Raw genomic sequence first — 22,351 nt, 5'->3', positions numbered from 1 at the left:
ACGCTCCATTAAATTGTCTTCGCACTTGCAAATGACGCGAGAAGAAAGTTTCATCGAGAGAGCCGGCAAAAATATTCTAAAATTCTCAAATAAATAGTATTATATATAAGAATCAAAGTACACATATCGTACTATATTTTTCCAAAATGATTAATCATACATTTATGATTGACATATTGATTGAATACTTGATTTCTTAAATCTTAGGATTGACTAATGAATCTACACAATGCGTTGGTTTCGGGCAATTAATTGGCTTGTCGATCGAAACTTCTCACTTGGCCTCGTTCTTGTAACCGACTAACCGATAACTGGTTAACGAAGAACGGAGAAAGGAGGGGAAAACGTGTATTTCGACCTAGCATGTAACACGTTGTCTGTTTCCGTATATCCGCGGCGTGATCGCCGCGTCGTTGACACGCAAATAGTTTTAAGGGGCTTCCCGTATGTCATTGAACTAAGCATTGACGAAGTTGCTATCACGACTGGTTAACACGAGGCAGGAACTCGCGAGCGATTCCTCGCTCGTACGAGAAGCGTACCTACCTAGCGAAGCATCGCTTTTTCTAACGCGAAATGCATTTCCACTCGTGTGCAATTCATGATCACTTTGCATTGCAAATGAAAGCGGAATCTAACGAAACGTTATCTGTGTCGGCGAATGGAAGGAAATGTGTACTTTGCCTTTTTTTTTATAACCAGACGTAAAATCTCACGGAAATGCGATTGCTGAGTTTTGCCGGGGTGTTCGTTAACGTCGATTGCGTATGGTCGAGGGAGATATTAATCGAGAACCCGAGATCGTGCGCGCTCACCTGCGATGCGCGCTGTCAATTTTACAGGTAGACTATATACGTCGGATGTAGGCAACCAGTAACGCTTCGCACATCCCGTAGCAGTCATTATGCGGCCTTTAACGGCGGTTATTTAGTATGCTTTTTAGCTGCGGGTTAACAGCTGTACATTTCACTGCGTACACTTGGGCGCGAGAACGCACGCAACGCGTATCATGCGTGTAGAAAGAGCGTCATGCCGCTTTTGACTGAATAATAAGGCTCGCACGTCGTAACATAAGCTTGCAAGGTCAATGATTCGCGATCCTATTATTATCGCTCGCTTTTTGAAAACAAATTAATGCAACATTTTAAGATTATATATTTATTTGGAGACGAATTTTTTTTCATCGAATGTATATGTCTATCTAGTATAAGTTATGGAAATTTTTATCTGATTATTCAAAATTTTTTTCTCTTTGTGATTAAGAATAATATAAACACTAATTTATTAATTAGTTTTATATAATAGAATACATGTCTAATATATCTCTCAGATTTTTTTATGCACAATAATAACTTTGTTTTTTCTTCTTCATAATCCTTAATTAAAATAAATGCGCTTCTAAAAATTCAATTTGACAAAGTTATTGATAGTACAAATTTTTTTAAGTTATTGATAATAAATGATGAATTGATACACATGAATGAATGACATTCGTAAAGTACTTTATATTTTTAAGATAATGCTTAAAGAATTTCATGATTGCTTTAGAAGATGTAAAAAAGAAACATTGAAGTATGTAATGTCGCAGCTTACTTATGATCTTCTTTTTGAAGTTTCAGACAATATAACGCAAGAAAATCTAGAGTAATTTAACATCCCGTATATATGATTACACCTGCCCTTACCTTGAAACTCGTTAGGAGATAAAAGTGTCGTGTTGCTTACTTCTGGCGTTAACTTACCCCTTACATCCTTGCTATTGACAGCGAGTCGATGATAATTACACGTTGGTGTAAACATATGCTATGAAAGAGAAAAAAACAGAATACGTGTATGTTTCACCATCATCATTTGCAATCTATAGTAATTGAAGTTAATTTATATCATTAAGATATAAATTACATTTCTGCATTAAATTTTGCAAAAATTTATTTTTTCATAAAGTATTAATGTTTGTCTCATGTCAGTTATCCGGGAAGAGAGCGTGACGTATCTTCGCGATATCTCGGTCCACCTTTAGAGACGTGGCGAAAATATTTGACTTCGTGTAAGGGGGGGAGATCCATCTACACTTTAAGTTGAAGTAGAACCGGTCTGAAGTAACCTGTCAGAACCCGTAGAACCTCAACGAGTTTGGAGAAGCCTTTCGATGTTCCGCGTGTGGCAGAAAAACAAAGATATTGAAAACAGAGCGAGATCGATATCGGGTGGCTGAACACGAGTGGAAGAACTCGCGCGTCTACTTCTTTGTGAAGTATATACGAGCTGCAAGAAATCGGTGAGAAAAACGCTCCTTACGCGTTCGATCGTAAATCGCGGCTTTACGAACCGCGTGTTTCTTTTTGCATTTTGTATCCTCGCGGAAAGACAGCTGAGCGAAAATAGCCCGAGCAATTTTAATGGCGCAAATTCTCACATATAGATAGCTCGTTGAAGAAAAGTACGGTAGAAAAACCAGGCGCTCGTTCAGTTTCACTTCAATTAGAATTGAAAACTGATGTTAAAGAGAACGTACAAATCCGTCAATGTCTTCGTTCGATACAGAATAGAAAATACGAACAATTTCAGAGAACATCACAAACAACCCTCTATGCTATTTGAAAGCAGAATTTAATTATGGAGTTTAAAGCTTTTCCAATCGTTCGGTCATTCAGTAGCAAAAAAGACAATTTCCTCCTGTTAATGATGTATTATCGGTTATAATAGTATTGTTAAAAATTTTTTAATCTTTGTAATAGATCGATTGAGAAAGTCAAATTGATATCGTAAATTATTGAAAATAATATTTCGTATCTAATTTGGTACGTATAAATATGAACACCATATGTATCAGTGATAACGAACACGATTCATAAATTAAATAAAGGCTTAGAAGAGAGAAGCGAAAGTATCAACTGATCTTCGATAATCACGATCGAAGACAACCGCGTATCCATTAAGAGTTTAACTCGCGGCAAAACCGGTCGGTGGTCCGAAGGTTGGCGTGATCGTTTCAGTCTTCAGTAAGAAGACGAAGAACGTGAGGAAGAACGACGAAGTTGTCGAAGATGAAAATCAAACAACAAGTTGTACAAAAACCCGTCAACGACAACGATATTTACTTCGATTGTGAAATTACTTAATTAAACATAGCGATAAGAGGCAAAAAAATGGAGATTGCACGCGAGCGAGAAAAATTGACGCAAGCAACAGGATGTGTATATGTCGAAAAAATGTACACCTTGCTTCAAACATTTCTTGTCAACTACATACATACGTAAAAGTCAATGGTTGCGATATAGAGTTATCGGCTGCTGTACAAGTAACACTGCGATCGCTAATTCATCGTGCGAATTTAAATTAATATATTGGAGAACAAATATTTGTGTATTAAAATGTGTGTTCGATTTACAATTAATTAATTTGCTCGATGCTTCTTTAATTCATTGGTTATTTAAATTTATCAAAATATTATTATTTATTGGAATTATTTATTCTTAATTAAAGAATTAAAATAGAGACATATAAAATTCCACGGAGAAAGCAAGTTTTGTATATTTCTAATTTCTCTGTGTTCATTTTTTATGTAGATATTTCCGCGTGAGTTGAATTTCGATACGAAGTGATCGCTGTCGCGTGAAATTATATCTTTGCGCATCTTGAACAATCGTGAGAGAGGCAACGTATCGAAGACTTAAACGCCGCTTAAAGTCGTCCAGGGACTGGTCTCGCGGCCGAGACACGAGGATCGCGCCGGGAGCTCTTTTGCGTCGATCCCGAAGTCATTTTATTAAGCGCGACGACGGCCGGAGAGAAGGTGGAGGAACCGCGCGGTCGGCAGCCGGCAGAGGAACGACAGAAAAACCGAAAGAGAGCCGCGAACAAGACTCGCGCGGTGTGAATCTCATCTTTTATTCAGCCGCCCGATCGTGGTGTGCGTCCACCTCCGTTCGAGTCGGGCCCCGGATGTGTACGAGTGTCTTCGGACAGAGACACCGCGCCACTTAGGGTGTGAAACCGGCGACATGCCATGGAAAAATCCGATGGACCTTCCTCTCATCCTCCTCACCCTCCACCTCCTCGTGCTTCTGCTCTCGCCTCCTTTTACTCGCTCGCCCTCTCTTCTCACGGATTGGAAGAATTCACTTCGTATCCCGGACTTTAAGACCCGGGCCATAAAGTCGTCGTCGTCGTCGTCGTCTTCGTCCTGGTATGCGATTCGCGTATGCATGCCGCGCAAAAGCCGACTGCAGGTGTATCAAGGGACGTAACGCAGTCTCAACTGCAGGAATCTAGACTACCTGCGTTTTAAGTGCCAAATTCCGAAGCGGCGAACTTACGAGGGATTTCTTCCCTAAAACCAGTGCACCGAGGTCTGATAGGATAAGAATGCAATTTTGTTTCCTTAGTAAATCTTTAACGAGATATTCAGTTTTAAAATGGTAGCATACAAAATAATCAAAGTACAAATAATAAAATGTAACAAATATAGAATACAATAGAGTGTGTTAATTAGTAGCTCTCTTTTTCTCTCCCTCTCTCTCTGATGTAAATCTTATTTAAAATTGTTATTGTAGAACATATTTCATTATGCACTAAGCTAATATTCATGGCACACGAAATCGCATTTAGTTTTCCAATAGCTTTAGTTAGTATTTTAAAGCTGAGTGTGGAATTGCGTAGAGAGTTAATTATGTTAATTAATTGTATCGCTCTTTAGTTATATGATATTATAACACCGATACTTTGCGTTTCGTGAAAAGAATAAAACCCCGGGAGCTATAAAAAATTGCGCTGGCAATTTAATACACTTTTTATATCGTTAAAAGCATCTCGCATGAACGATCGCGATTTAATCGACACCAGACAGATTCCTCACGCAGGTTGACACGTAATCGATCCATACGTCTTTTTAATCGATTCGTTATAGTGATAACGGATACCATCGATCAATGGGGAAAATTAGAGGTTCACCCAACCAATTACAAGCAACCGTTGAAATCTTCAGCGACGAAATATATCATCCCCTAACGCGCTCGGGTATAACGTAGGAAATTATTGCCGCGTTTAGGATCTAATTGGGCCGTCAGCGTCTTGTTATCCTGTCGTCTTCGTACCCTCCGCGCTCTTTTCACACCCATTCGTTTTTTATTTCGTCCCATCTTGGGGACCGTGACAGCCGGTACCGCGAGCTATCCGCACGAAAGGACGATCTCTCATGTCGAGAAAATTTGTTAATGGCTAAGAAAGTCAGGTATTGTCCTTTCTTCGGAAAAAAAATCACGAACTGCATTGCGCAAAATGTCGCAAACATATCGTGATATCCTAGGTTTTTTTTTAATTCGATTGCGATAATAAAGTGAAATTCGTGTAAATTTAGAACAATTTTCGTTACAGAAATAATGATAAACGAGTATAAAAAACATTTAAAAATATTGCTTTAATTAAAATAAATCGATGTAATATCTAAAAATAAAACTAAGTTTTTCAAAGAAGAACGAAAAAATTTGACGTTGGAAAATAAATTCATGTAATATCTTTCGGTGTTTTATTTGAGCGCTACAAAAACGGGAAATAAAACGTATCATCCGCGAGCAGACAATAGCAACCGCGTCGCATTTAGGACCTAATTGGACCGTCGACGTCTCGTTGTCCCCATGCCCTCCTTCCTTCTCTTCACCCCGCTCGTCGGTCTTCTTCTTACCGTGACAGTTGGTACCACGGGACCAGACTTCCCTCGTCCTCGAGGCGTCTTTTCGTAGTTTTCAGCCCGTCGTTAACCCACCCACGATCTTGTCGCAAATTAAACGTCCCACGAAAGGCCCGCCGTTCTCGTCCTCGCTTATTGATTCGTAATGGTCGGTTCCGAACGTCCTAGTACACCCCCGTGTACCCCCGTGGCTGGCGTGCCTCATGCAATTCCCGATATTGCGAAAGCGCGACGACGACGACGACGATTTGAACAAATCTGCTGTCCCCGAAGAAGGAGGCATCGTGGTTCGTGCTCGAATCGGTTCCTCCGTCATCGAACATCCCCTGATCAACGAAAAGAGATCGAGCATCCCCATTTGTCTTTCGAGTCGATCGGGGTGTATTTCATATCGACTAAGATCGAGATTTTATTCGAGTATCTCAAGAAGCGTTTGTCATCACGTAGGTGCGGTAATAAATAATGTGTTACGCTTATTCACGTCACGCGGCGCCTATAATTGGATGAATGTCAAAATGGAAAGGCATTTTTTTTGATAGCGATGGTATCGCGGTGTCGCTTAAGAGGAAAATTGTTTCTTGCGCGACGTTATATGAATTAATCGCGGTCGTTCCGCCTTATGACGAGGAGCGGTAGGCGCGATTAGATGAATTGACGCGCGTCAAGAGGAAATATAGCAGGTGAAACATTCGATGAGGATTCTCGCTGGCCGAGTAATCGCTTGTTCCTTTGAATTACCGGCGTCGTACTAATGGCCGAATTAAGCGACGTTTCTATACGGAATTACGGAAGCCGGCGCGCCGATATTTCAAGCATTCGCCGTCGTTATAAAGCGAAGTAACGAGGCGAGATAAGGCTCCTCACCGCACTTAAGTCCCTTAAGGCCCTGCTTAAGGCCCACACAGAAGCTGCCGCGGTGCTTCCTTCTCTTTCCTGCCACTTCTCTACCTGACGCATCAACTATCTCACTTTAATGCTCTCTCTTTCTCTCTCCGTGGCTCTATCGTGCTCTCTCTGTTTCTCTTTCCGTGTTGAATATCCAAGTGTGTGGGGCTGCGCATTTATTTGACGATGCCTCGCGTTCTCCACAAAGAAATTATCGCTACGCGGTATGTTGGCTCGTTCTGACCAACCGCATGAGTAGCGACCGCCTCGAGTTCTCCTCGAATGCGAACAAAGATAATAGAGAAACATCTTGATAATCAAGATTTGAATTAGATAAATATAATTATTCTTTTCCTTAAAAAAATTAATTAACGCCACAAGAGCTCAATTAAAATTATTAGAGCGTATATTTTATACAAGTATGTGTGTGAATATTATAGTAAAATTATAAGTAATATGATTATTTTATCGCTTAATTTCTATTATTCAACCTCTCTGGAAGAGAGAAAGAATTATTGATGTAATATGATCGTGTTATTTTTTTAATTCCTATATCATATAAATATATCGTAATTATAAACTCAAATTTATAATTTATAATTTTCTTATTACATGCAATATTTCAAGAGATAACTTGAAATAAAAGACAAGCTGAGAGAGAGAGAGAGAGAGAAATAAAAGTTGTATGTATCGCTCGAACGTGTTAATGTGAAAACGTACAACCTGTCGGAATCGAGATTAAGCTTCGATACGGTGAATTCGGTGGTAAGCGCGTAATCGCTCGAGCTCATCGCTAGTCGCATTCGTAATGGGACGAATTATTGCTAGAGTTGGCATTTAAATAATTGGAGTCAGCCCAAGCGCGCGCGCGCGCGCGAACAGATGGGATAGCAAAGGGAGCAGTCCGGGAGCATGTTAGCGAGAGTTCCGAATATTTTTTTCCTCTCCGACTCGCGTGCTTGTTTGTCTTTTAGATACCGATCTTCTTTGTTACTTGCACCTTTTTCGTAAAACGAGCCATGTCAATTTCGATCACGCGATCGCTCGTGACATTTCATGCTCATCTATATAAATTTCAGTGATGTCATCGCTGTTTTAAATATTTTTGAAAAAAATCCTACTTCTCTCTCACATCTTTCGTTTAAAATGTCAAAAGATTCCGTAAGAAATAATCGAAGGTGTTTTCTTGAAAAATTTTCATATCGAGCTATTCACTATCTTCCGGCCAATTTAGAGTGATTACGCCTAGCATAATGTTGACGGTTAATTTATTCTGCCTACTCGTTTCTGCTACCTTTCTTTTCGAAATTACAGCTTGATTATAGTATACGTTAAAGAATAAACCTACGCTCATGTCTCATTTATTTATCATGAATATTGAATAATTGCCACAATATGGTTTCGAAAGTCAACTTCACTTAGAATTTAATAGCTATCATTTTTAGACCTTGTATGGGTATTTCTAATATTTTTTTAACATGTTGAAAAGGTTAATAACCGAGCGTGAAAAAAAAAACGATTTATGTTAATTTTAAACGTGCTTGAGAAAACTGTCGTTCGAATAACGATATTCGATAACTCGTAACATGTATCGACCAAAAAAAAGAAATATCGATTATTATCCGAGTAGATATCGTTGAGAGAGATCTCTTTTCATTAGCATAAACACCAGTCTCTCTCTCACACCGAAAGAAACAGGTCTCACACAATACACGGATGAGAGCGCGAGAGATTAAATTTCACACCCTTCTCCCGATGACCTGACGAATTGGTCGATCGAATCGATTATAACCAGTCGCGCGGGGTCACTCGAAATAAAGAAGGAGCGCGACGCAATATGATCTCCATCGTCTTTTTCTCCCGTACGATCGTAAACAGGAAACGGTTGTATCATTCGTCGGGGTTCTTTCTTTTTTTTTTTTGTACCGATCAGGCTCGCGTCCCGGCCGTTTTTCTGGCCAATTTGCAGCCATTAACGCTCGTTCCAGACCCGACCTTTTCCACACACGCTCGTATCGTTTCCCCGATGTCCTCTCCTCTCCTTTCGTGGCACGACGACGGCGGCAACGACGACGCCGGCAACGTCGAAAGAGAGAACGAGTGGGCGATCGTTCGGGCGTCACAGACAATTTAACACCTGGCCTAAATGGTTTGTTAGCGCATAATATCAGCCGGTACCCGGGCGACAGGATACGGGACATTACAATATGGAAATGACGGGGGCCCCGTCACGACCGTCCATCCATTGGGCAGCGCACACCTCAGGCGCGGCCAATTTCTGTCACTTTAATGCGCCGGATCGGTTACACAGGCAGCTCTTTCGTATCGCACCCGGAGGTGCGTCGTCATCCTGCCTGAGGTCTCGATTTCAGCGTGGACGATAACGGCGTTCGTAATGTGCGGTGCTGTTAACTCCGTCGTTTCGAGCCATATGGCAACGCGTGCATTAAGAATACTTAAGTTAGGAAATTTTATACACACATAAATTTTACCGAGGCTGCGCGTTGATCACGGTAGCCTTCCTGTATGTTAGCAGAATTTTTTTTCAAGAGTACAATATCGATGAAAAAGTTGTTACTCAATTCAGGCAATATTATTATTAATTTAGATTAAACAATTAAATTAAATTAAATGCATATTACGACAAGATAGAGATACAAAATTTTTCTATTTGTGACTAACAGTGAATCTATTTCTGAGCATAATAGCTAAGTCGTTCTGAGTTCTTAGAAGGAGAAGCCAGCGATTCCGTGGCGGAAATTTCTCACCGTGGCTGCGTCAAACGGCGGCAGGAAGGGACACCTGGAAAACAGCGAGTGCCGCTTCGTCGGCGAGGAACGCGGCGGCGGAAGTGACTTCCTGCAAATCGCGAGGCGGTAAAATTTTCGCCTATTATTATCCCCGATCGTGGCATAATGTGACCTTCGGAAAATACGCGCGCTCATACGCTCGAAAGGTGGGAGAGCCCGAAGACGAACCGCAGGCTGGCCTTGTGTTAAAGAGACAAAGTGCAAAAAGAGGCTGAAACGCGCGTCTCTCGTTCGTCTGATTGTACGTTACAGCCGACGCTACGTTTTTTTATTGTCGCGTTTCTCGTATTTCTCACACAAAGCGCACGTTATATATTCCGCCATTTCCTCGCGGTTCAGCAGGATTCCACGAATAGTGGGTGTCGTCACCGAGAATTGTATTATTATGTGTTATTACGACATACTGCTGCATGACGCGATGATCTCTCGCTTTTGAAATTCTTTCAGATCTTTGACGAAATGTTTATTATTCGGGTAAAAAGCAATACTTTTTTTCATTATTAGATCCCGGAATCTCGCGCAAATATTAGACAAGTTTTTTTTTGGTAAAAATACAGCATCCACATGTATTAAATACGGATTTCTACAACGTATACTTTTAGCTTCTATCACTTCCGCCTCGAAACCAGTTTCTAAACAAACGTTCTACACCGGAATGTTTATTCCGGCCCCGAGTCGTACTCCCAGGACGGTTTGTTGCAATATCCAGGAAATCCTTTGCGCGCTCATCCATCGGATGGATCCCTCCCTGCTTCCGGTGAGCCGCTGACAAATGGATCGGCTATTTCCTCGAAGGGAGAGACCCACGATTAGCGAGCGTCGACAGAAAATTAAATGATGCCAATAACCATTAAAATAGCCAGCGAGTCTCGATATCAATCTATTCCCACGAAAGAGAAGATGATATTTGTTGGTCATGCTGGATCGAGATTTTTGAACGTGACAACGATTGACATTAAACTAAAGAGATTTTATCATTGCACAATAAAATTACGTAATATGAACGTTGGCAAAATATTTTTTATAATATCGCAAAATTATATCTTCTGGGAATCTACATAAAATCTATACAAGTAAAAAAAACCCAACTTAGTATATAGATTAAAAATCTATGTAAATGTATAAAAATACGAAAGCACGATTGTTTCTTTCCTATGTGGGTCCACAGTTAATGTTTTCGATCAAATTTATCTAACAATAGTCCTTCCAATTTTATTGTTCACGTTCAATCGCGAAAAACCGTCGCGGCTGGTGCCCGCGATTCGCACGGTCACCCCTCTCCCTATTTTTATTTAATGCATAAAAGCAGGAAATTTCTTGCTCCTTTCCGGCCGAGCGAGTGTGCGTGCTGGCCGTGCCCGGCCGATAAATCACCGAAAAACGGCGATTTCCGCGAAAGGGGAAAATACGTCGCCAATGGTGCCATCGGCAACAGCAACAGCGTTGCTGGTGACGAGAACATATTATAGGCCGACGAGAGGTGTGCTGTGTGTTCGACCAGTGGTCCCGCAGGATCGTTTGTCCGTGTACGGTGTGGAAAAGCGCGCGCGCACGTATCCAGATTGTGACAGACACACGCGCGCGCGTGTCTGTGCGCCTCGTGGGCGATAGAAGGGGACGGGGTGGTCGGAGGGCCTTTATAGATTTGTAGACGAGACCACGGTCATCCGACACTGCGTTTGACCACACCCTCGATTGTGCCAAGATTTATGGGCACTCCGCTCCTCCCGCCCCCGCTTGCGCGAGCTCTCCTTCGCCCCCCTCGCCTATCGGTCGCCTTGTTACCAATTCCGATCGGCAGTTTGGCTTGTAACTACCGGATCAGTCGTTGCTGCAATGTCGGTGCAACGCACGGTTCCCGGCTGACCGACGGGATTAGCGACTTAGGCACGAGCAGCGCGTGCATGCAATTTATGACAGAGACTCGAGTCGGAGAATATGGCCACTGTGACACGTGTCATAAGATATTAGTACACTGAATGCCCCTACATATATTGAAAGATAATTATAAATATTATGCTCAGAAATGTAAGTTGATGTAACAAATTATGGAAACATTTTTTATACATTTTATTAAACGTGCATTAAATTTCAAATTTACCTCCTTACATCTGTGATAATTCGAGAAACCTCGTACAAGGCACAATCGAGTTCTTAAGCTGTCCCGCGAGAGGAAAAGGAAATGTCGCATATGTCAAACGTGAAATTGAAGCCGAAAAAAGTATAAAAAAAGGTGTCTCTGCTATTACGAAACACCGACATCGCCAGACATCGCGTACAATAAAAAGTACTTGGCGACGGTTCGACCGACGTTGCGTTCAAGTCTGCGTGTCGCCGAAAATGCATACCCATCTTCCTACCTACCGTTTTGTATCTTACACACTCTCGGCCTCGCGACGCTCGTTCCACCCTCCCGGATCCGCTGCGGTTCGATCGCGGGACGCGCACGCACAACGCACATGTGCCGTCGCGTAGCGTGAATAATAAGACGGCTTATGCGCGAGTTATTACGCCTTTCCGGTGCTTATAGGTGTCCATTACGACGACAAAGGTGAACGAATTCGTCTTTTCTTTTGTTGTCGCGTCTACGTGTCCCGCTTCTTCCCACACGGCGAATCGCTGAAATTTAACGTTTCCGTTGGCATAATGCTCTCTGCCACCGGACATCTGCGTAAAATCGTTGACGGGAGTGCATTCGCGAGTTTTTCGAAATTTCGAATTCAACGACCCTCTCTCCTCCCCTTCCGGATATCGAAGATCGCTTTTTCGGAGCGACTAGTGCGTTTCCAACCTTCGCGCCATGTACGGTCGTTTTGCGTGTCACGGCCTCCCTCATATGGCGACCTTTAATCTGTAAGCCCTCGTACTGTGAAATGTGTATCGCATCCAAGGGCGCGTAGACGACTTGTGACATTCCCCCCCCTCCCCCGGTATTCATTACGGTCCACCATACGTGGTGTCATTTGGCCCCCTCGTTTGGCTGTCGCGTGGAAGTCGACCGAGATGTCGATTACGGTAATTAAGCTTATCTATTTTATTGGATGACGTAATCGTAATCGACTCTTTTTCAATATATCGAGTCTATCCGCGTGTGTCAGTCGACAATTATTTGTACTTTTATTTTCTAAAACGATTTCGTGAAAAAAAATTTTATCATCCACGAGAAACTTTTTTCCGAGTTGAATTACTCGTTCGAGCTTAATATAATAGAAATATCATAATTATTCTAGCAGTGATATTTATAAAAATTTAGGGAGAAACGCAAATGGGTAATATGGATTGTATACAAAAAAGAAGACAAAATTGAATTCCACGCGCGCTTCATTAAGTACTCAAATTGTTGTAGCAGCATGACGCAACAACTTTTTTTCGGCTCTGCAGCATCGTCTCGTGTTCGTGTCTTTTTTTTGGGTCATCGTTCCCCCTTCCAACTTCGAACGTTGGTCCTTACCGACCCTTGACCTCCCGCTCGATCCTGCAATTAATCTGGAATTGGATAGGACATCCACTCGCGCACCCCGTAATCTCCCTGCTACCCCGCTTGAACGTAACATTCGGTGCTCTAAGTAAGGTATATCAAAGGACGACAGCGTAGGAAGTAGAAGATGGACCGAGAGAACGAAATCACCCCAATCTTCTCACAGAAACATGGAGAGAAAGATAGGATTCTCTCGAGCGAGATTAGGTTCGCTGTATGAAGTGAATATTCTTCAAATTCTTCTTATTAGTAAAGGTGAAAAAATGAGCGCTTCTACAGGTTTCGATATCGTAGATATGTTAAATTAGCTTTCCTAAAACTTATATTTTAAGTTCATATAATATATAATATATATTTCTTTAGTCTTTCATCGTGTTCGCTTAAATTTAAAGGCGAGAGTAGTCGAGAAGAGAACATTTTCCGAACGATATAGGCAACCCTAACTTAGTCAAGTTATGGTAACATGCGGCATTCTAAACGAGACGCACCAAAGGGACAAAGCTACGCAAGAGAAGGGAGAGAGGGAGAAAGAGAGGGATGGAGAAATCGTCCCAATTCTCTCGTGGAAGCAGGGGGTGCCGAAGTTCACTCGAGTGAGAGTACGGTGATCACACAGGACATTGAGCAACGTGACGCCGACTGCGCCAAATTATAACTTATTTTATGACTTTTTTGCATCGGTCATTTAATCTGCCGGCGAAGGAAGGACGCGGGGGAGGTTGAGGGGAAAGCCGAAAGGCGATCCCCGGCGAGAAATTCGGAAATGAAATCACTCCCTAATAACTTCCACTTCTGGCATCCTATCTCTGTGTGCAGGTCTGTTTTCGTCCGTGGATCAATTCGACAATTTACATTCGCATCATAAAAGTCTTTATGTTGCACATGTGTTTGATTATGCAATTTATTATTACTCAATTGAAAAGTGATTTTACATGCATAATAAGATAATTAAAATTTACGAAAATGTAAAAAAGGTATTTATTATATAATTATTAGCATTTGAATATTATATAATTATTAGCATATTGAATATTATTAAGTAAATTCTTTTACTTTTTTAATAAGTAATTTGTACGTTGATTGTTAAAAGGTAGCAATGAAATGATAAACATAAAAGAAGGAAAAAGCCTAGATAAAAAATATCAGATATATATTTTATGATTATATGTGTGTATGTGTATTAATTCGCGTTGGCCATCAACGAGCGGCTAATGATAGCGTCGCGAATTTCAGAAAGAGAAAAAAAGAGAAAGTGTAAAAAATTAACAGCGGCCAACACGTGATGTGGCGAGCGACGATCGCGTGCTGATATGACACACGAAGCAAGCGAGAAAGTGTGCCTTTTCGTCGCGCTTTTATTTCTCGTTAGTATTGGCGCACGCATACGCTGTACATTCGCGACAGTGCAGTGCAAACATATTTCAGAAAAGCGGATAGCATAACGACCGCAGTGAAATACTACCGACATGACAGCCGACAAAAAGTCCGCATTTGCTCGACTTTACGTAAGAGGCTAACGCGATAGATGTGCGCTCTTCTAGTTCTGTTTTCTCTAATCCTGCTGTCTTAAAAAATATTCAACAAATTACATAATTCTGCGAAAATAAATTTTCACTGTTCCATTGACGATTGTAATCTTGTGATATTTTATTCCATCGCATTAGATTGCAACAAACGCGTGTTTTGACTTCCTGCGTAGTGTGATGTTACGCGAGTTCATATTTCTCCCTGATATCTGAAATTCGAGTGTCGCGATACAAGGCCTCATGCTGCGCCGTACGCCGCATTTTATGGCCTTTTCATCGTTGGAACTAAACTTATTACTCCGCGGGGGGTCACCCCGCATTTCGTCGCGCTCGCATCATCCACCCCCTGTGCGCGCGCGCGCACGAGGGGGTGGCCTTTTTATTAAATCACACATCTCGCGTGCTCGTCGTCGCCCGATTAATTTGCCGTGACGCTTTCTTTTGTGGCGCCGGGCCAAGCCAAAATAGAGAAGGAGAGAGAAAGCCGCGCGAGCCATCCATATTTTATGCCAACGGAGACTCATCCCCGCGACGGGACCCATTCTATTTTCATGTTCGCCCCGCGAGTGACGGATGTTACAGGCGTTCGACGTAGACGGAAGCATCTGAGGCCGGAGACGTCTGTTTGAATGTTGAGTGTCTGAGAATCTGTTACCTCTCAAAGTAACGGTCGAGAAATATTTATATTAAAAACGCGAACGCCAAAATATAGAACAATGAATACTTAATTTTTGTCTATAAAATATTTCAATTTGCAGTTTATTGTCGACCTTCGCGAATAATATTAAGATAAACTGAAATATTAAAAATTAAATTTTGATACGAAATTGAAATTTTGATATACTAAATTTAATGAAGTTGTTTTTTTCGACAAAAATAAAATAAACGGCTAAAAAGAAGCTGATTTGTACAAAAATAACATGAGATTGTAAAGGTATACAGAACGATAGGTAAGAAAGTCGATGAAATATTGAGAATTGATTTCCCGTAACATTAAAGAGAAATACACGAATAAAACAATTATTTCAATTTATTAAGTAAGTTGTGAAATGCCTTTTGTGTGGCATATAAATCCGGACCCCCAGAAGTAATGCTATTTGCTGATTCTGTTAAGTAATTATTTTTCTTTGCTCCCTCTATCGTTTATTGTATATCCGACAGTAACAGGGTGATTGTTGATCGTCTCGAACGTCTCGGCAAAGGAATAGAAGCGGGATTGGCTTGGCGACGATAGCACAGAAGCGGAAGAGGGCGAAGGAATTCTAGAATCCTGCAAGGGACGGCTAATTCCACCGTGATCACATCTGATCGATGTCCCTCGCTTGCCCTCGTCGAAAAGTTATTGTCCCTTCGCGGTTCATCAAATGTAATTTTTATGCGATGTCTTCTCTCTTCTGACACAGTGTTATTCTCAAAATAAATTTCTATTCGTAAATAATTTTATAAATGTATCAATTCCACTTCAATTTTAGTTAAGAAAATATTGCTTTATGTATTATATTTAGAGAGGACACATCACATTAATTTCTACAACTTTAATTAAAGAACATATTTCTAAATTCTGTTAAAGATGCATTGTGATATCTTGAAATTAAATCTTTATAATTGTGGATCGGAGAGAATTTTGCCAAAAAATATAATTCTTATTTGTTTGAAAACTCCACACAAATACCACGATAAATTGTGTGGGTAATAAAATTTCGGAAAAAAATATCATTCCAAGTCATCTTCGGATGATTCGACTCTGCGGAATCGCGTTCACGGCACTTTGGACAAAATATCCCCACCGTTCTCGCGCGAGCGGACAGTTTCGTCGTTGCCGTGCTTCAGCCAGCATGATTCTTTTATTTTAGTTTCGGTCTTGTTCCTGGACACAGGCGCACTCAATTTGATCCTCCATCTCCGCCGCTCTTCTAGCGTCTATTTTCACCCGTTTCGAACGCGTACGGTGAACGAGGCAAGAGAATCAAGAAGAGAGAGAAGTAGCACGAGAGCTTTCGGTGGAGGGTCGACGGGGAGATCAGACAGAGGGTGAACAGAGGAACGGATAGAGCACGAGCGAAGCAGGGAAAGTGGAAGAGTTACTACTCTAGAAGTGAACGAGAGAGGCAGTCGCATATGGCTAGCGATGGGCTCGATACTTTCACGCAAGATAAAAACACCTGTGCTCTATATCCGTATTATATTATAATAATTTACGAAAAAAAGTGATGTAAAACAATAAATTTCTGACAATTATAAAATGTAATAATAAATTTTTATCAATCTAGGCTATTAAAATAAATGTGAAATAATAAATTTCTGACAATTATATAATGTAATAATAAATTTTTATCAATCTAGGCTATTAAAATAAATTGTAGAAAAATATATTCAAGATCAAGATATTATTTTTATAAAGCCGAGATTGTACCAGAGACTTATGGGAATGCGATGAATCAGCCCTCATATAATAATAACGCAAAGTATATGAGTTCTACGCGATCGGGTGAGGGATATCGGTTTCGCTCCATCGCTATGTACGATTCGCTCAACCCCGCGGAAAACGTGGGATTGCAGAAGTTTGGTGTACGTCCAAGAGATGACTATCTTAACTCCCACCGGGCAGCTCTTCTTATCTTATCGTACCGCCGATGGATAGAAGCTTTCGCCGATAAAGCTCGGCGGAGAAATGACGGCGCGTTTCGCGTGGATGCACCCGCCACTCCTTAATTAAGTTCGGACAGCCGTTTATTCGGTTTATTGTCTTGTTTGCCGTACCCCACGAGATGTTCCTGCACGATTACGCGCATCCGTGTCAGTAGGTGCAACGTCATCGCGACAGAAAACACATCATCAACGCTCGTCTACTTCAAAAACATGCTTCTTGAATCGAAATTATTTTTGTGATTCTCGTAGAGATTCAAGGAATTCAAGAAAGCTGATTTCAGAGAGAAAAATAGATTCTGAATTTGGGGCTGATAATTTATATCTTACAAGAAAGTAAAAAAATTTGTAAAATACGCAGAATTTTAAGATCTTATTCATTAATTAACGTAATAATTTCTTTGAAAAAAAAAAAAAAAAAATAAAGTAAATATATATAGCAAATTAATATACATATATTTATAAATTATGTTTTTTTTTAAATAATTTTTAATTAATTAGGATTATTGTAATTAATATGTTAGATATATTAATACTAAAATATTTTCAGTAATTAGAATTGATATCTATAAAAGCAAAAAAAAATATTTTTAATAAACAGATATTTTATAGATAAACATTGACAGTTTAAAACGTTAAAATTAAAGTTTGCATGGCAAAATCTGTTACAATTAGATTGATACACGGCAATTTTGCGTTTGTGCCAACCGTGACGGATTCCTTCCACGAATTTGACCCGGCGCTATAGTGTGGACAAATTATGCGCATTACGAAAAGTGTCCCCGAAATAACAGCACCGAAGGGAGCCACGGCGATGACCACGGGGGATGAAATGTCGGCACGCGGACCGCGCCGCGGATGAGAGATGGGCCTATTGTGCCATCGTAAATACAGAGAAGCGGCCCGTCCCGAAATAAGGGCATATTTCAGCTTCTGTCCGACAATCACTGCTTCTCCGCGGATCCACGGTTGTGCTGTTACGAATATAGGCGCGGTAGCGAGGATGACAGCAGAGGAGACGGAGGGGACGGCGGAAAGAACGAAGGGGACGACGAGAAGGACGGTTTCGAATGAAAAGGAGCGAGCGGGTGGACGAGGGACACCGAGTAGGAAGAGACCCCATTTCGTATTCCTCGGGCATCCCTCCTGATCTCCCCGCATTTTTATTGTACTTGCCGCCGGTAAGAATATGTTTTATTTATATTTCATATTTTTCCCTTTCTTTCTTTCCTTCTATTTCTCTGTCCCTCTTTTTTTTTTCTCTCCGTGTCGCGTTTCGTGGTCAGAAACGGACGCGGCACATCGTGGATTCGCACGGGGTGACCACGAAATATGAAGTTGAGATACGGGATCCCCCGCGTGTCTACGCAGAAGAAACTCGGGCTATATACTCTGCTCGCTATGGTTTCTCCTAACGCCCCTATTTTCGAAGGGAATGGGGTCGCCTTCAGCCGGGTGAAAATATTTTGGCAACGTCTCTCTGCGGAAAGTATTTACGTTTGTCCGCGACGGTGAATCTATTTCTTCGCGTAGTTTTATTGGAATGTTGCATTAATGAAATTGCATATTGTGTAAATGTGCTTGTCCTTTAGATATCTATACCTTATCCTTCATATACTTTACGAACATGAACAAATCGTAGAGAAATTAGAAAATATGCAAGGAATAAACAATACAATATTAATAATTTACTATTGTTTTCAAAATCACTATTATAAAAAAGGCAGTGAGACAGATGCGAGAAAGAAAGTTAGATCCAAAGGAGGATCAAATGATCTTGTGCTTTTAGCGTCCAAATTTAATTCAGCGTCATCTGATTGAGACGAAGGGTGTTACACGCAATTTGCCGCGTTTCGCCATAATAACTCGCCGTTACCCTTCGGCGTGTTTTATGGGTATCATACTGAGTATGCATAATTCACGGTCCAGCGCATCAATTTTCGAGCAGCGCGTATCTTCCTAAAGATTCACGAAACGTAACAAAACAACGCGAAACGCGATATTTCAGATTAATGACTTCCAGCGTATAACGATGCACCGAGTTTCTTTATTTTTTCATTCACAGATCAGCGTAATCGTGAGAAAAGTATCTCGAAGAATCTCGCACAGTCATTAACGGTGGAGGAAACTCGTCGCGCGGATGCTGCGTCTCTCTATCCTCGAGGAATATCCCTTATCGTACGGCGCTGCGCGATCGTTAAGATATCCATCATAACCGTGTGAAAGTGCAAGAAGTTGGTGGAATTGTTTGGTACGTGCACGTGAGTTGAGAGTGAGCCACGAATGAGCAATTTCATGTTCAGCCGGCGTACGTGACGGGGCCCCTGATATCCCGTTTACGCTCCTGATACGCACGCGTTCCGCGCACAAACTGCGTGCGCGTGAGCGCGCGTGCGTGGGAATTTCGGATTATAATTTGATAAGGATTCATGTCTCTCACACGAGGTGGAGAGGGCGCGGGGGTGTTTTGCTCTGCAAGGGCAGAGCCGGCCGCCTTCTTTATTCCGCGCGCACGCACGCCTGCCGTGAGTTTTGATTCCAGCGTCGCTTTTGATACGCACCGCTCTCGAAACCCGAGAAACATGTAAATCAGAAGTTTGATACTTCTGAAATGGTTCCCGCTGAGAGAGAATTCCTTCGAGCGCTCGGTAATAAATTCCCCTTTAGATGTCTTACGTATAAATGTTTCAAGTGAATAATTACGCAATTCAACTAAAAAAATACGCACAAGAAAGAGAATAATCTTTTTTCGTAATTTTTTTTACGCTAAATACTTTAACAATATTATATCAAACGAAAAAAATACATTAAAATAGCTCGTTGTGCAACTTTATTCGCAAATTTCTCAAAATTATAATGGGGAAAATTAAAAACTAGAATTGTATTTACACACGGTAAAAAACTACAGGAAAAAATTAATTACTTTTTTCTCGCGTTCGAAGAAAATTTTTTTTTGTTGAACCGTTATGAAAAGGAATGTTTTTTTTTAATATTTTCATATATGTATCTATTCTTAGATTCATATATAACAGGATTGTAAAATTTTATGTATAATTTCAAGTATAAATTTTATATAATTCCATATACAATTTTATATAATTTTTATTTTTTTATATTTCCATATATATATTTAACATTCCTAGATTCGTATGTGTGTGTGTAACAGGATCGTAATATTTTATTAAATTTCTCATTCGCGATAATAAATTCCTTTTAGATGTTTTATGTATAAATTTTTCAAGAATGATTACATAATTCAATTAAGAGAAAGAGAATCTTTTTTCGTAATTTTTTATGCTAAATATTTTAATGTGTCACATATTAAACTTATAAAATGGAAAAATATTTTAAAATAGTAATTTTTTAATTATTACATTAAAATAGTTCTTTGCAATTTCTTCAAAATTGTACAGAAGATTGAAAGTTGAAAAAATCGTGTTCAAGATAAAAAACTAGAGGAAATAATTATTCTTTTTCTTGTGTTCAAAGAAAGTTATTTTTTGTTGAATTGTGTTATAAAAAAGAACGAATATTTTTTTTATATTTTCATTTATATTTAGCATCCCTAGATTCTTATATCAGGAATAGCAGGATTGAAAAATTGTAAAACAATAATAAAAGCTAAAATTTTAATATGTATCGCAATTTATAGTAAAAAAATGAGCAATCAGAGAATATTTTCTCGTCTTATTCCGAAAATAGATCGCGTGAAGGGAGATTTTTTTTTTTTTTTGCGATTGTGTGTTTATATTATTGCGATGCGTATTAATTGCATACAATATAATATTTTCGCATACGTGTATCATTGCCTTTTTACGATTATTAATGAGAGTACTCACTTTGCTGCTTGCTGCTGCTCTGCATTCCATCTGATTCCATTTTTTGTACAGCTTCCTTTCGATTGTCCATCCACTGCTCTCAATGGCCGGAGAAACACACACACACTCGAAAAACACGACACTTGAAAAATGCAAATAAAATAAATTTTAAAAAGCGCGAAAACCAGCGTTTCGATCCGTCTCATTTTTATTGCGCGTCTTCATCGATGTCACGTGATTACGCATTTTTATAACACGGAAAACTTCGTATAATATCATGCGCCGATTTTAGGGCGAGGGGGGGATTTCTCCTAAAATGTTACTGTGTATTTTAGCTTTTCCACAGCTTCTGCAGCTTCACGTCCGTTGCTTTCAACGCTCGGGGGAGAAATGTAAACAATATACACAAAAAAAAAAAAAAACATTTCCGCGACACGTCTCGCTTATCGCGCGCCTTTCTCGACATAGATCGACAACGTCACGTGATTACGTCATTTATACATTTTTCTACAACGCGGACTACTTCGTATAACCTCGCTCGGAGATTTTAAAAGAAACCGATATTCCGTATTTGAATTTTTCCACAGCTTCCGCGACTGTACGTCCGCCGCTTTCAAGAGCCGCGGAAACACAACACTAGGGAGACACACACACGACACTTGAAATACATATGTATACAAATAGGATTACATTCAACGAGCGCGAAAGTAAATAAACATTTCGATCCGCGACACCGTCTCGCCTGACTGCGCGCTTTTATCTTTTATCGAGCACTATGATTGGTCACTTGCGTTCCGTGTTCTAAGGGTCGTGGTCCTCGTGCCATTGTCCGCTAATTTCAAAAGAGTCGAGCATCAATGACCCAAGAAACTTCAACAAGATATATATAAACAAGACATATATATATATATATATTATAAATGTCACTCTCCTTTAAAAAAAATTATTCTCTATCTATTAAATCGTCTAAATATTTGTATAAGTAAATATTTATATGTAGAAATATATGTAAAATACACACGAGCATGGAGATGCCCGCGTTATGTTTACTAACGCGCGTATGAATGACGTCACGTGTCGGTCGCGCCGGACTATTTTGACACCGCGTAGCACACATTTGACGAAGAAGCAACGTTCACGGAAGGTCGTTCGTGATATATTCTCTGCAGCGAGTAATAGAAAGGATGTTGAGAGTTTAAAATGTATTATCGTGTGAGTACAAATGCCGGGAAGATACATGTATATATATAACACATATCGTGTATAGCAAGGTCGCATGCGTTGCGTTCCACAGGTGTCTAATGCTCGTGATTAGCGTCATTTTTGCTGTGATAGGATCATTTATATACGCATTAATTAAAGTTACAAACGGCATTGACAAGAGACTTGAGATTTTAAGGTAAGCATTGTGACAGGCGTCGAGAGAATTTTGTAGGTTAACTTTTCAACTTAAAGGAATGTACGTCTCTCTTTTGACTGATGTAAACGTTTATTTTGAG

General features: G+C 40.3%; 1 protein-coding gene and 1 long non-coding RNA gene across 6 annotated transcripts in view; one reads left to right on the top strand and one right to left on the bottom strand.

Moving 5' to 3' along the window:
- LOC145969354 (uncharacterized) overlaps positions 1-21,607 on the bottom strand; it is a 211,018-nt gene extending 189,411 nt beyond the window's left edge. For 4 of the 5 annotated variants that reach the window (XR_014438046.1, XR_014438048.1, XR_014438049.1 and 1 more), the window contains exon 1: positions 20,874-21,607. This is a non-coding gene — a long non-coding RNA (uncharacterized LOC145969354). Of the gene's footprint in view, positions 1-1,742; positions 1,804-20,873 lie in introns of all 5 variants that reach the window. The other variant, XR_014438047.1, reaches the window with a different exon arrangement.
- A 236-nt stretch (positions 21,608-21,843) lies between these two features.
- The window catches only part of LOC145969205 (Fanconi anemia group J protein), a 43,629-nt gene continuing 43,121 nt past the window's right edge, over positions 21,844-22,351 (top strand). The window contains exons 1-2 of the mRNA XM_083095128.1: positions 21,844-22,064; positions 22,147-22,251. Coding sequence (XP_082951254.1) covers positions 21,895-22,064; positions 22,147-22,251 — 275 coding nt within the window. The 5' untranslated portion in view covers positions 21,844-21,894. The remainder of the gene's footprint in view (positions 22,065-22,146; positions 22,252-22,351) is intronic.

Source organism: Camponotus vicinus, unplaced genomic scaffold (genome assembly GCF_025532165.1).
Source record: "Camponotus vicinus isolate PSW18456_S1 unplaced genomic scaffold, iyCamVici1.0 SCAF_3, whole genome shotgun sequence".
NCBI classification, from domain to species: domain Eukaryota; kingdom Metazoa; phylum Arthropoda; class Insecta; order Hymenoptera; family Formicidae; genus Camponotus; species Camponotus vicinus.
This window is presented reverse-complemented; position numbering and strand designations above follow the sequence as displayed.